Source organism: Loxodonta africana, chromosome X (genome assembly GCF_030014295.1).
Source record: "Loxodonta africana isolate mLoxAfr1 chromosome X, mLoxAfr1.hap2, whole genome shotgun sequence".
Lineage (NCBI taxonomy): Eukaryota > Metazoa > Chordata > Mammalia > Proboscidea > Elephantidae > Loxodonta > Loxodonta africana.
The window spans coordinates 123,607,324-123,621,686 of NC_087369.1; the positions used below are offsets into that span (position 1 = coordinate 123,607,324).

At 42.7% G+C, this 14,363-nt stretch overlaps 1 protein-coding gene across 1 annotated transcript in view; it reads left to right on the forward strand.

The window, feature by feature from the left end:
* The first annotated feature begins 6,871 nt into the window (after positions 1 to 6,871).
* The window catches only part of LOC135228948 (nuclear RNA export factor 1-like), a 38,809-nt gene continuing 31,317 nt past the window's right edge, over positions 6,872 to 14,363 (forward strand). The window contains exons 1-2 of the mRNA XM_064278464.1: positions 6,872 to 7,133; positions 7,279 to 7,418. Coding sequence (XP_064134534.1) covers positions 6,872 to 7,133; positions 7,279 to 7,418 — 402 coding nt within the window. The remainder of the gene's footprint in view (positions 7,134 to 7,278; positions 7,419 to 14,363) is intronic.

The window sequence follows — 14,363 nt, forward strand, 5'->3', positions numbered from 1 at the left end:
TAGCCCTCATCAATCACCTGAAGCCCTGTAGCGGCAGGGATACTTCCTGGGCACTGATAAGGATAATACTTAATGTTCAGCTACATAAAGACACGTCAGTGGTGTCAGTCTGCGTTGCAACAGGTGAACAGACATCCATTAGAAGTTCAAGTGACTTGCCCAGGGCTAATGGGTGTCAGAGACCCTGTTATCTGGCCCTACGGTGGGCTCTTAACCATTGAGTGCTGCAGCCTCTCAGATCTGAGGTTAGAAAGAGGCGGGCAGGGGGGCGGGCAAACACAAGCACCACCAATGCTCCAGAATACAGGGGAACCAAGAGACCTGGGGTGCACTCTGTCCTTAACAGGAGCAAGGGGGCCTTGGCCTATGAAGAGTGAAAGACCCCACTCTATCCAGCTTCCCTGGAGTCCAAAGCCAAAGCATTTAGTCTTACCTCCCCCTGCTGTCTATTATGGCAGACTTGGGCTGTTACTAGCAGGAAAACCGAAAGACGAACTTACCTGGGCTTATGTGCAGCCTCAGGGTCTGTGGGATGGGGAGAGAGGAACTGAGAAAGTTCTGTGGCATGGGAGGAGGGAGAAGAGAAGGAACCTGGACACGCAGCCTGTCTAGGTTGGAGGAAGGCCACAGAGAGGCGGTGGAGGAAGAAGCTTTCCAGACAAGATGTCAGCCACCTCACCTGTCTCTGTCCATCACTGGCCACCGGCTCTGTGACCATGGGAAAAGGCCTAACTGCTCTGAGCCTCTACATCCTCACCTGTAGAGAAAGCACTGGCTTCAGGAAACAGTGTGGTGCCCTTGAAGAGCATAGACTTTTACAGTCAGGCCCACCCAACTTAGGGTGAATTATTTGGCCTCTCTTTGCTTCAGTTTCCCCATCTGGGAAATGGGGATAATAATAGTATCCATTCACTTCCCAGGGTTTTAGATGTGCCACCTAATCTCTTTGACAGTATTGGACAGGTGAGGTCAGTGAGGCCTGTAAGGTGGTCGTCACTCTCAGGTTGTGTAAATACATCAGGGTCACCAATGACGTGGCCCTAGAGTGAGAGCTCCCCTATGTTTATTTGTACCCTAGGCACATCTGGCGCCTCACTGTTATGGATTGAATTCTCTCCCCGCAAAATGTGTGTCAACTTGGCTAGGCCATGGTTTCCAGTAATGTGTAGTTGTCCATCATTTTGTGATCTGATGTGATTTTCTAATGTATTGTCAATTCTAACCTCTATGACGTTTATGGAGCCCTGGTGGTGCAATGGTTAAGAGCTTGGCTGCGAACCAAAAAGTTCAGCAGTTCAAATTCACCAGCCACTCCTTGGAAACGCTATGGGGCAGTTCTACTCTGTCCTATAGGGTCACTATGAGTTGGAATCGCCTAGATGGCAATGGGTATGATGTTTATGAGGCAGGATTAGAGGCAGTTACGTTAATGAGGTAGGACTCAATCTACAGCATTAGGTTGTATTTTGAGTAAGTCTCTTTGAGATAGAAGAGAGAGAAGAGAGCAGAGAAGAGAGGGACCTCATGCCACCAAGAAAGAAGTGCCAGGAGAGGAGCGCAGCCTTTGGATCCAGGATCCCTGTGCTGAGAAGCTCTTAGGGCAGGGAAAGATTGATGACAAGGACCTTCCACCAAAGCCGACAGAAAGAAAGCCTTCCCCTGGAGCTGGTACCCTGAATTTGGACTTCTAGCATCCCAAACTGTGAGAGAATGAATTTGTCTTTGTTAAACCCATCCACTTGTGGTATTTCTGTTATAGCAGCACTAGATAACTAAGAAACCATAGTCTCAGCTATGTTCTTTGATGTAATTTTTACTCTTTTGCAAAGTGGGAATAATGAAGAATACCAGCCTTGGAGAGTTGATTTTAAGGGTAGAAAAAAAAAAAAAACACTGTTCTCGAGTCCATTTCCACTCATAGCAACCCTACAGGACAGAGTAGAACCGCTCCATAGAGTTTACAAGGAGCGCCCTTGCAAGTATTACCAAACTGACAACCAGAAAAGTTGTACCACTTTATATTTTGTGAACTAGATTTAAAGAAAGAAGAGAAGGAGTTAACTGTGCTGACAGGGTATTACAGAGTTCAGGATGTGAACTCTGTTAGGGACCAACACTCGAGCAACAACCACAGTCAGTAGACTAGCAAATGGTAGGTACAACATGAGACCGAAGAATGGAGGGTTATTAGTGAGACAAGTGCAAGCTTTGCAGTGAGCTGAGATGCTTCCCAGATACAGTTTTATGAAGCGCATATAAAAGTATTTCCAGTTCTTCAGATTAAAGAGATGGGTTGTCATTCCGGACAATAGGCTCCAGAGCAGCATCATAATCATGAGCTGATAAAAGTCTTCAGTCAAGCAACATGCAAATTTTGCTTTGAGAGATCTTGGGGCCCCCTTAGCTTATCTCTAGAGGCCTACTCTCAGCTGGATGCTGTTCTGTCCTCTGTCAATAGGTCTTTTGAAAGTGTTCTGCCCACCTCTCTCCTAGAGGTTCCATGCCCTTCTTAATAGTCACTGCCAAGGTTTCCCTGAAAGAGAGGACAACTACAGAAACGTGCAAAATGAGACAGCCACTTGTGTGTGTTGAACACCTCGTTTAGCAAACTAAACTCAGCGGCTCTTGGGTTGGAGCACCCAAAATAACCAAATCATCGAGTTGGTGCTGACTCATAGCGGCTCTATGTACAACAGAACCAAACACTGCCCGATCCTGCACCATTCTCACAATCATTGTTACGCTAGAGCCCATTCGTTTTTGTAGCCACTGTGCTAGTCCATCTCATTGAGGGTCTTCCTTTTTTTTGCTGACCCTCTCCCTTACCAAGCATGATGTCCTTCTCCAGGGACTGGTCCCTCCTAATAACACATCCAAAGTACAGGAGACAAAGTCTCTCCATCCTCCCTTCTAAGGAGCATTCTGGCTGTACTTCTTCCAAGACAATTTGGTTTGTTCTTCTGGCCGCCCAGCGAATATTCAGTATTCTTTGCCAAAACCATAATTCAAAGGCATCCATTCTTATTATGAATAGGAGGCATCAATCTTTTATCAGAACCATCTGTATTCTACCAAATGTGACAGTGTGACATGAGATTGGTTGTACTCTTCAACAAGCATAAAAATGTAAGTGCACGTGAACACTATACCATAGTCCCCATAGGAAGCCATACCCTTAAGCTGTAATCAATCAAAACATTAGAAACCACCTTTAAAACCAGTATTTGAGTCAAACAAAGACACCAGGGTCATTACTTCATAGCCACAGCTTATATACTTCATAAAAATTTTTTTTTAAATCAGTGTTGCCCAACCTTGACCACATCGGGGCATACATAGAAAATGATAACTCTTGTACCGGGGTAAACAGACAGGTCTGCCCCGCGTTGAAGGCAGCCGCCCCAGCCCCTCTAGCCACCCCAGTCCCCATGGCAACCACTCTGAGCACCTCGGGAAGCAGCAATCTGGCATACCTGTAACCCATTCCCAGCATACCAGTGGGAGGCTCTGCTCCAGGTCAGTGGTTTCCAATCTGTGTTCCTTCGAGTCCTAGGACTCCTTGGAAATGCCTTATAGGGCACTGAAGAGCTTCAGGAGAGGCTCAGTGGGTTGGATCTGTGTGCTCCATCCACCTTCAATCAAAGCAGCTTAGTTTTGGGGTTTCGTGGAAGGGTCTATTTGGAAAAAGTTTTCTCCCGTTAAAAGTTGTATGACCACTTCTGTCTTTCAGAGGAACTTTATGTCTAATGACTACACTGCCTTTGTGCATATCGCTACCACTGACAATATCAGTGTCTACTGACTCTTTCCAGTTGAAGGAGATCCAAAAATTGTTACTCAAAAGATTCAGGCTTCGCATAATTCATTGAAGGCCTTGGGTGGAACTCTCCAATATATAGCCTGAGAATTGACAGAAATTCCACTTTTAAAGAAGTAGGTCACCCACAGGGCAGGCCAAAGTGAACAGTCGTTTTGAATACAAGCCCCAGCTTTATTATTTGCTGTGATTTTAGTGCCAGGGTTCTCGACTCTCTTGCTTTTATTTTCTTTCTTCCAAAGCCAGAAGTCTGCACACATACACACACGCACACAGACACACACATTTATGCAAGTGTTTCTCTAGGTAAAATTTGCAGGAGTAGAATTTCTAGGTCTCCAGTCGGTGAACGCGTAAAAAAGTGATTCTCAGCCCGGGTTGTATTAAGTTCGTCTGGAGAGCTTAGAGAAAATACTCCTACTCAGGCCCCTGCTCCGAGACATGCTGATTTAATTGATCTGGAGAGGAACTTGGGCCTGGAAATATTTTGAAAAGCTCCCTAGGTAATTCTAATGTGCGGTGCAATTTGAGAACCACTGTTGTAGAGAATCAGTCAATCTCATCTACTATTGGAGGTAGGAGAATCATTTCCTATAACCCCTTTGAATGGTTATTTGCCAATATCTGTTAAAAATATATAAATGTCCATACGTCTGAATGAGAGATGGATTATTTTCTATTTATACAACAGAAACATCCATAAATGTGAGCAAAGGTATATGTGTGTGTTCATTGCAATATTGTTTGTAATAAAAAAATGAAATATCCCAAATGCGCATGAATATATTAGTTAAATGATTTACAATATTTCCATCACATGGGATATTATACATTAGTTTAAAATAATCAGATCTATATGTACTAAAGCATCATCCCTGAAGTGGGCATGGAGGTTCCCTTTATATACCACCACTTCTCCTGGTCGTGGGGCCCTGGGCACAGACACACTGATACACAGACGGGCAGATGGAGAGAGTAGGGCATGAGTGCTTGGCTGGGAGGCCAGCGATATGGTGACCACTGTCCAGCCACACCCACTTCCAGCCTGGCTCAGGTGCACTACATCACAGCGTCCAGCTTTCATCTTCAGACAGCAACGAGCTTCCTCTGCTGAGGTTCTAACCCATCACCTCCACAGGTATGTGGTAGGGAGGAATGTTCTGGAAATCACCCACACCACCCATCCTTCCAGGCCTCTGCACAGGGAGACCCCAATGCAATGCCCAGAATGGAAGGAAAGTTGTGCTCTGAGTTTTCTTGTCTGTCCCTCAGAACAGCTCTGTGGGAAGGTATGGTGAGTCCGATTTCATGGAAGAACAAGCTCAGGGTTAGAGGACCTGAGTCACCTCTCCAGGTAAGTGGCAGAATTGCAATGAGGTTCTCTCCCGTGCCCTCCCTAGAAGACACCGAGCAGCCTTCCCTTTAGAATACGGGCTTCCAGGGCTTGAGAATTGGCCCTTTTTACAACCCCTGCTATTGTGGCCCCATGATACCCACTCAACCATGTGGTGAACAAGACGATAGTGGAGATGAACTCCCGACCTTTGTGCCAACAGACCTGGGGGCAGGGCCACATCAATCGTCTCATCCCTGAAGAGGTGAGTGGGCCTCAGGCAGAGCACAGGTGTTGCCCTGGGGCAGCTGATCTAGAGGGAAGGACATTAATAGGCACAGAACTACTTTCATGCGAGGTACACTTTATATCTCATCTCCTTGAATCCTAACAGCTATCAGGTTACCCATTATTTGGCTCTTTATCCATATTAGGGTTCTGATTTAAGGGGAGTTTTTTTTTTAAGTAAATCAGGAAGCAGTTTTGTTGTCTCCTGATCAGCCCTAACTGACATTATTCTAAGAAGTTTTCACATTTTGTCTCCAAGCCTCCAGGGTTTCTGGGGTGTTGTTTAACTTTATCCTTTTTTAAATGATGACCTGTACAGTTTTCAATATTATTATTCAATATTATTTTTGAATTATTTAATGGTAATATTATTATTCAACACAATATTTTGAAACTTTAAAATCAGGGAGAACATATTTGTTAACTACCGGTGCATCTCAGATACTGTGTTGGTATTTATGGTTTGTGAAGCACACTTACTGACAGAGATTGGCAAGTAATTTCAACAGAATTCACAGTAAAATATACATGAACAGTAAGGAGGTTAAAAGGTGCCCAAGACCAGGAGAACTAATGAGATGTAAATATAAATCCTGAGGATTAATATTAACTAATGAATATTAAGTGACAAAGACAAGTTGCAAAAGAAGATGAGTAATGTACTTCCTCTCTAGGTGTGGCTGTGCAGGTGTACGTGTTTGTGTCTACCTCGCCGACAGGAACAATCCAGAGAACATGCTCCATTCCATTGACAACACACCTCTTGGGGTCAGGGGGCGTGAGTCCAGCCCGTGAGAGATACAGGGTAATTTCAGTTTATAAATATACTTTCACATGTCGTTTGAAATCTTGCACTCAGGAAATAAGATATTTTACAAATTTGGAAGAGAAAATACTCATGAACAGATTGATAACCAAGTAATGTGCATAGAGGTTCGTTGTATTGAGTTTTATGGGGAAACGAAGTAGATAAAAATAGTTGTTTTGACTGCTCGTGTGTGTGTGTGTGTGTCTAGGTCTCCTCTAGCTCTTTCACCCCAAATACGCACAGGTGCAGCTTTACATCCTGCTCAGACTGTTCTCTTCCAGTCTCACGTTTGATGGATACAAAGAGATTGTTACCAATGGTTGAAAACTTCCGGAACACTCTGTCTGCTACCATTAAGCCAAGATCCCAACCTCCATCCTTCTATCCTTCCTGAGGCCCCTGGTTTCACTCTCAGAGTTGCAATCCTGGGTCTGGCCACCAAGTGGCATTCATTGTCGTTTCTTTTTAACGAAAAGCGCAATTTGCACAGCGAAACAAACGTCACGAAACAGCTTGTTTACTACGATATCAATTCGGTTTGAAAAATTCGTTATGTATACTAAAGCGGTTACATTTTCTCTTGACCCCAACTCTCTATCTCATTCATTGATTTGTCTCTTCCGTCATGGTTGTCAGCGAACACGTCCACACTGTAGAGAGGACCCCGGCAAGAGAGCAGGGCTTCACACTCCATCACCCCATCCCTACAAAAGCTTCACAGACACTCTCCCATCCTGTCACCCTTCTCCAGGCCACTCTGGACACAGCTGCCCAGACCTCGCTGCGACGCCCCCATCCTCTCAGTCACCCCGCCCACCAGGCTCTGCGCTGCACCGCCCTCTGGCACACCAGGGTGCGCCACAGCTCCCTGGTGTTTCAGCCTCTGGGTGCTCAGAGCATGTGCTTCTATAGTCTTATTTTATGCTTGTACCTTTGTCAGACAGAATCAGAATCATTCTGTACATAGGTTCATAACCTGGGTTTTAAGAGAGGGTATTGTGGTTTTTGCTCCTTTTATAAACCCCTCTGCAGAGAAGCTTGATAGTGGAGGTACCTCGGCGCCACCTCGTGACAGAAGCCTGAACTGCAGCCTGAACTTGGCAGAGCAGAAAAGTGGGAGGGAGGGGCTGCGGCCCAAAGCCACCACCAGAGAGAACTTTCTGGAAGGCTGGGTAGGAAAGGCGGCATACCCAGGGTACAGGAATACAGATAGCCTCCAAGCGGGAGGTTCATTCTCTTTCTATGGTGAAGAGAAAGCTCTATGTGAGTGGAAGAAAAAGATCCTTTTTCTTTTTTGTGCTTTGAGCCCTCTGGATAAACAGCTAGATATCTACATAAGCAAAAATGGCTTGATGCCGCTTGTTACCTTTGTAATGTGCTTTTGCACTTACTGTGACCATCTTTCCATGTAAATACATTTCTATGATACCGTTTTTAATAACGTTTAAAAATTTTTTTTACATTGACCTGGTGTTACACTGTGTGGTTGCCCAAGTTTACTTCACCAGCACCATCCTGCTGGAAATTTCCTTCCTGTATCAGTTTTTCTATTACAAACAATAGGATACTTAACACCCTTGCTCATAGATGAGCAAGTATCTTTGTAAGCATGTCTTTATAAGTTCTTAAATGTGTTTTTTCCAAACCATAAAGTCTATAAAATTTTCAGTTAATACATTACATTCAAAAATGCTATAACTCATTCCCATTCCTCACGAGGCCGTATGAAAGTGCCTTTTCTCCACTCACGGGAAAGAATGTGAAGTGTTGCTAATCTGACAGGCAACAAAGCCTCTCTCATCATTGTTTTCACGACAACGTGTCTTTAATGCCTGCCTGCACACCCTATGGATGTGGCCTCATCAATTTTTGAATTCCATGCTGTTTGGGATTCGCAGTGTTTCAGATACTCCCTATTGTACGCAGTGTGTGGATGGCATCCTTTCTGTTTCTGTAGACTGCTAAGGGGTGCGGTTCTGGGCGTGATTCAAGGTCTGGGACTCTCCTGATTCCCTATCTCAGTGTGTGTGTTGAACAAGGTGAAGACAGTTGGGAGTTAGATGATCCGTCATGACATTCAGGTCATGCTATCGACCCTCCTAAGGGAGGAAAAACGTCACTGAGGCCCACAGCTCAACTTCCCTTGTCTGGGTCTGAGACGCGCTGAAGTGGCTGCAAATACTCCTTCCATTCATGAGAAAATGTCCATATTCCCCCACATATTTTCTCTGTTACAATCATACCCAACCACAGTTCCTGATTATTCGGATGTTCTTTAAAAGGTATGTATTTATGATTTGTCACTATCCCATTTTGAATAAAAAACTAGAACATTAAGAAGGATGATATTCACCAGGGCATAACATTTTTCCTTCTGATCTATGTATAATAGATCTGAACTATAGATAGATCACATTTATTCAAATTTATGGCTGTAAGCCACTGAACATGATTGCACTTTTAACTCATAAAATATATGAAGCTGATTATATTCTTACATTGATTTTCCTGGAAAATAGGTTCAGACAAATTTGTTTTATGTGTATACGGAATATCATTTTTATCCTCCTTAGCACCCTAACTGCTTATCGGGATATCAGTGTATCTTCCATACATGCTGTCTTGTTATGGATTATAAGTACAAATCATTTACCCATTGAGATCGAGTCAATTCCGACTGATAGCGACCCTATAGGATGAATAGAACTGCCCCACAGGGTTTTCAAGGAGCGGTTGGTGGATTCAAACTGCTGACCTTTTGGTTAGCAGCCAAGATCTTAACTGCTGCACCACCAGGGCTCCAGAGATAATTTACGTGTTTTTTTAAACTGCCCTACAGCCATACAAGGTGAAGTCCCTTTCCTGATCACCATTCCCCCACGCCCCTCCCCAAAGGTCACCACTCTTGGCCTTTGTGGTCAGCATACGTACATCTTTCCATGTATACACAAATAAATATTCGTACTTGCATTGTATATCGGCACATTCATATAGCAGTTTACTCATTTGTTTTTCAGCACCTTATTCAAATCACAGAATAACAGTCCTTATATTTTTCCCTTGGCAAGATGTACACTGTTTAAATTATTTTGATTAAGGTACAAAGTACAGGGTTGTTGGAAAAGAGGAAGACCCTCAACGAGATGGGTTGACCCAGTGACTGCAACATTGGGCTCAAGCATAACAACGATTGTAAGGATGGCGCAGAACCGGGCAATGTTTGGTTCTGTGGTACATAGGGTCGCTATGAGTCAGAACCAACTCGACCGGAGGGCACCTAACAACAACAACAAGGTATAATTTAGATAACATTAAATTTGCTGCTTTTAGCTTACAATTCAGGAGTACTGACAAATGCATACAATGGTGCAACCGCTACCACCACCATCAAGATATTCCCAGGTGTTCCATCACACCAGGACATTCCCATGCCCCCCTCTTTTTTTTTTTTTTAATTTTGTTGTTGAGAACATACATAGCAAAACATATATAGCAATTCATCCGTTTCTACTGCTGTCGAGTCGATTCCCACTCATAGCGACCTTAGGGCAGAGTGGAACTGCCCCATAGAGTTTCCAAGGAGCGCCTGGCGTATTTGAACTGCCGACCTGTTGGTTAACAGCCGTAGCACTTAACCACTATGCCACCAGGGTTTCCAAAGAATATATGTGCCCCAAAATATGTATGAATCAATTGGGCTGGGCTGTGATTCCCAGTATTTTGTGATTCTCCAATGTGTTGTAAATCCTGCCTCTATGGTGCTAATGAGGGAGGATGGGCGCAGTTGTGTTAGTGAGGCAAGACTCAGTCTACAAGAGTGGATTGTGTCTTAAGGCAATCTCTTGAGATATAAAAGAGAGAAGCAAGCAGAGACACAGGGGAAACCTCATAGCACCAGGAAAGAAGCACCGAGAGCAGAGCGTGTCCTTTAGACCGGGGTTCCTGCACAGAGAATCTCCTAGTCCAGGGGAAGAGGAGAAAGACCTTCCTCCGGAGTCGACAGAGAGAGAAAGCCTTCCCCTGGAGCTGACACCCTGAATTTGGACGTTTAGCCTCCTTTACTGTGAGAAAATAAACTTCTACTTGTTAAAGCCGTCCACTTGTGGTAGTTCTGTAGATAACTGAGACACAGGGCAATAGCTTCAGGGATTCATCTAACCTTCATGGCTCCGGAAAATTTGGAGTCCATGAGGATTTGAAAGTATGTTCTGCATTTCCCCCCTTTTAATTAGGTTTTTTCTATGGAATCTTTTTTTAAAAATTATTTATTGTGCTTTAGGTGAAAGTTTAAAAATCAAATCATTCTCTCATACAAAAAGCCATATACACCCCGCCATGCACTCCCCGTGGCCCTGCCCTTAATGAGACAGCACACTTCTCCTCTCCATCCTGTGTTCCCTTTGTCCATTCAACCAGCTCCTTTCCCCCTCCTTCTTCGCATCTCGCCCCCAGACAGGAGTCGCCCACATAGTCTCAGGTGTCTACTTGAGCTACGAAGTTCACTCCTCACCAGCGTCATTGTCTATCTTATAGTCCAAGCCAGTCCCTGTCTGTAGAGTTGGTTGCAGGAATGATTCCGATCTAGGGCTAACAAAGGGTCTGGGGACCATGAATGTCAGGGTCCCTCCGGTCTCAGTCAGACCATTAAGACTGGTCTTTTTACGAGAATTTAAGATCTGCATCCCACTGTTCTCCTGCTCCATCGGGGATTCTCTGTTGTGTTCCCAGTCAGGGCAGTGATCGGTGGTAGCCGGGCACCATCTGGTTCTTCCTGTCTCAGGCTGATGGAGTCCCTTGTTTATGTGGCCCTTTCAGTCTCTTGGGCTCATATTTACCTCATGTCTTTGGTGTTCTTCATTCTCCTTTGCTCCAGGTGAGTTGAGACCAATTGATGCATCTTAGATGGCCGCTTGCTACCCTCTCGCCAAAGTGGAATGCAGAATGTTTTCTTAATACATTTTGTTATGCCAATTGGCCTAGATGTCCTCTGAAACCATGGAACACAGAGCCCCGTCCCTGCTACTCTGGCCTTCAAAGCTTTTGGTTGTATTCAGGAAACTTTTTTGCTTTTGGTTTAGTCCAGTTGTACTGACTATCCTTGCGTTATGTGTTGCCTTTCCCTTCACTTAAAAAAAATTTTGTCTACTATCGAGTTAGTGAATATCCCTCCCCACCCTCGGAACCATCAAAGAATATTTTCTTCTCTGTTTAAGCTTCATCTAGAGTCCTTATACTAGTGGTCTCATACAATATTTGTCCTTTTGCAATTGGCTAATTTCACTCAGCATAATACCTTCCAGAATCCTCCATGTTATGAAATGTTTCACAGATTCATTGTTGCTCTTAATCGTTGCATAGTATTCCGTCCTGTGAATATATGATTATTTATCCAATCATCCTTTGATGGGCACCTTGGTTGCTTCCATTGTTTTGCTATTGTAAACAATGCTGCAAGGAACACAGGTGTGCATATATCTGTTCACGTGAAGGCTCTTATTTCTTTAGGGTGTATTCCTAAGAGTGGAATTGCTGGGTCATATGATAGTTCTATTTCTAGCTTTTTAAAAAAAATTTTTTTTTTAATCAAGTGCCAAATTGATTCCCAACGTGGCTGTACCATTTGACATCCCCACCAGCAGTGTATAAGTGTTCCAGTCCCTCCACAACCTCTCCAACATTTACTATTTTGTGTTTTCTGGATTAAGGCCAGCCTTGTTGGGGTGAGATGAATCTCATTGTAGTTTTGATTTGCATTTCTCTAATGGCTAATGATCGTGAGCATTTGCTCATGTATCTGTTAGCTATCTGAATGTCTTCTTTGGTAAAGTGTCTGTTTATGTCCTTCACCCATTTTTTAATTGGGTTATTTGTCTTTTTGTAGTTGAGTTTTTGTAGTATCATTCAGATTTTAGAGATCACACGCTGATCAGAATTGTCATAGCTAAAAACTTTTTCCCAATCTGTAGGCAATCTTTTTAGTCTTTTGGTGAAGTCTTTGGATGAACATAGGTGTTCGACTTTTAGGAGCTCCTGGTTATCTAATTTCTCTTCTGGTGTTTGTGCATTGTTACTAATGTTTTATATACTGTTTATGCCATGTATTAGGGCTCCTAGCATTGTCTGTATTATTCTTCCATGATCTTTATCATTTTAGATTTTATATTTAGGTCTTTGATCCATTTCGAGTTGGTTTTTGTGCATGGTGTGAGGTACGGGTCTTGTTTCATTTTTTTTGGAGATGGATATCCAGTTATGCCAGCATCATTTGTTAAAAAGACTGTCTTTTCCCCCATTTAACTGTTCTGGGGCCTTTGTCAAATATCAGCTGCTCATATATGGATGGATTTATGTCTAGATTCTCAATTCTGTTCCATAGGTCTATGTATCTGTTGTTGTACCAGTACCAGGCTGTTTTGACTACTGTGCTGGTATAATAGGTTGTAAATCAGGTAGTGTGAGGCCTCCCGCTTTGTTTTTCTTTTTTCAATAAGGCTTTCTTATACAGGGCCTCTTTCCCTTCCATATGAAGTTGGTGATTTGTTTCTCCGTCTCATTAAAAAATGTCATTGGAATTTAGATTGAAATTGCATTGTATCTATAGATCGCTTTGAGTACAATAGACATTTTTATAGTGTTGAGTCTTTCTATCCACAACCAAGGTATGTTTTTCCACTTTTGTAGGTCTGTTTTGATTTCTTGCAGTAGTGTCTTGTAGTTTTCTTTGTATAGGTCTTTTACATCTCTGGTAAGATTTATTCCTAAGTATTTTATCTTCTTGGAGGCTACTGTAAATGGTATTGATTTGGTGATTTCCTCTTTGATGTTCTTTTTGTTGGTGTAGAGGAATCCAACTGATTTTTGTATGTTTATCATGTATCCTGATACTCTGCTGAACTCTTCTATTAGTTTCAGTAGTTTTCTTGAGGATTCCTTAGGGTTTTCTGTGTATAAGATCATGTCATCTGCAAATGGAGATACTTTGACTTCTTCCTTGCCAATCTGGATGCCCTTTATTTCATTATCTAGCCTAATTGCTCTGGCTAGGACCTCCAGCACAATGTTGAATAAGAGTGGTGATAAAGGGCATCCTTGTCTGGTTCCCTTTCTCAGGGGCATGCTTTAAGTCTCTCTCCATTTAGGATGATGTTGGCTATTGGCTTTGTATAAATGCCCGTTATAATGTTTAAGAATTTTCCTTTTATTCCTATTTTGCTGAGAGTCTTTATCATGAATGGGTGTTGGACTTTGTCAAATGCTTTTTCTGAATCAATTGATAAGATCGTGTGGCTTTCGTTTTTATTTATGTGATGCATTACGTTGGTTGTTTTTCTAATGTTGAACCCTCCTTGCATACCTGGTATGAATCCCACTTGGTCCCGGTGAATTATTTTTTTGATATGTTGTTGAATTCTTTTGGCTAGAATTTTGTTGAGGATTTTTGCATCTAAGTTCATGAGGGATATTGGTCTGTAATTTTTTTTTTTTTTTTGTCATGTCTTTACCTGGTTTTGGTATCAGGGTTATGCTGGCTTCACAGAATGAATTTGGGAGTATTCCTCCTTTTCTATGCTCTGAAATACCTTTTGTAGTAGTGGTGTTAACTCTTCTCTGAAAGTTTGGTAGAATTCCCCAGTGAAGCCGTCAGGGCCAGGGCTCTTCTGTGCTGGGAGTTTTTAAATTACTTTTTCAATGTCTTCTTTTGTTATGGGTTTATTTAGTTGTTCTGTCTCTGTTTGTGTTAGTTAAGTAGGTAATGTGTTTCTAGAAATTTGTCCATTCCCTCAAAAACCCGAAACCCACAGCTGTCGAGTCAATTCCGACTCATAACATAACATTCCCTCAAGGTTTTCAAATTTGTTAGAGTACAATTTTTCATAGAATTCTGTTGATTCTTTTAATTTCGGTTGAGTCTGTTGTGATATCGCCCATCTCATCTCTTATTCAGGTTATTTACTTTGTCTCCTGTTTTTCTTTTGTCAGTCTGGCCAATGGTTTACTGATTTTAGTAATCTTTTCAAAGAACCAGCTTTTGGTCTTACTAACTCTTTCAATTGTTTTTCTGTTCTCTACGTCATTTAGTTCTGCTCTAATTTTTATTATTTGCTTTCTTCTGGTGC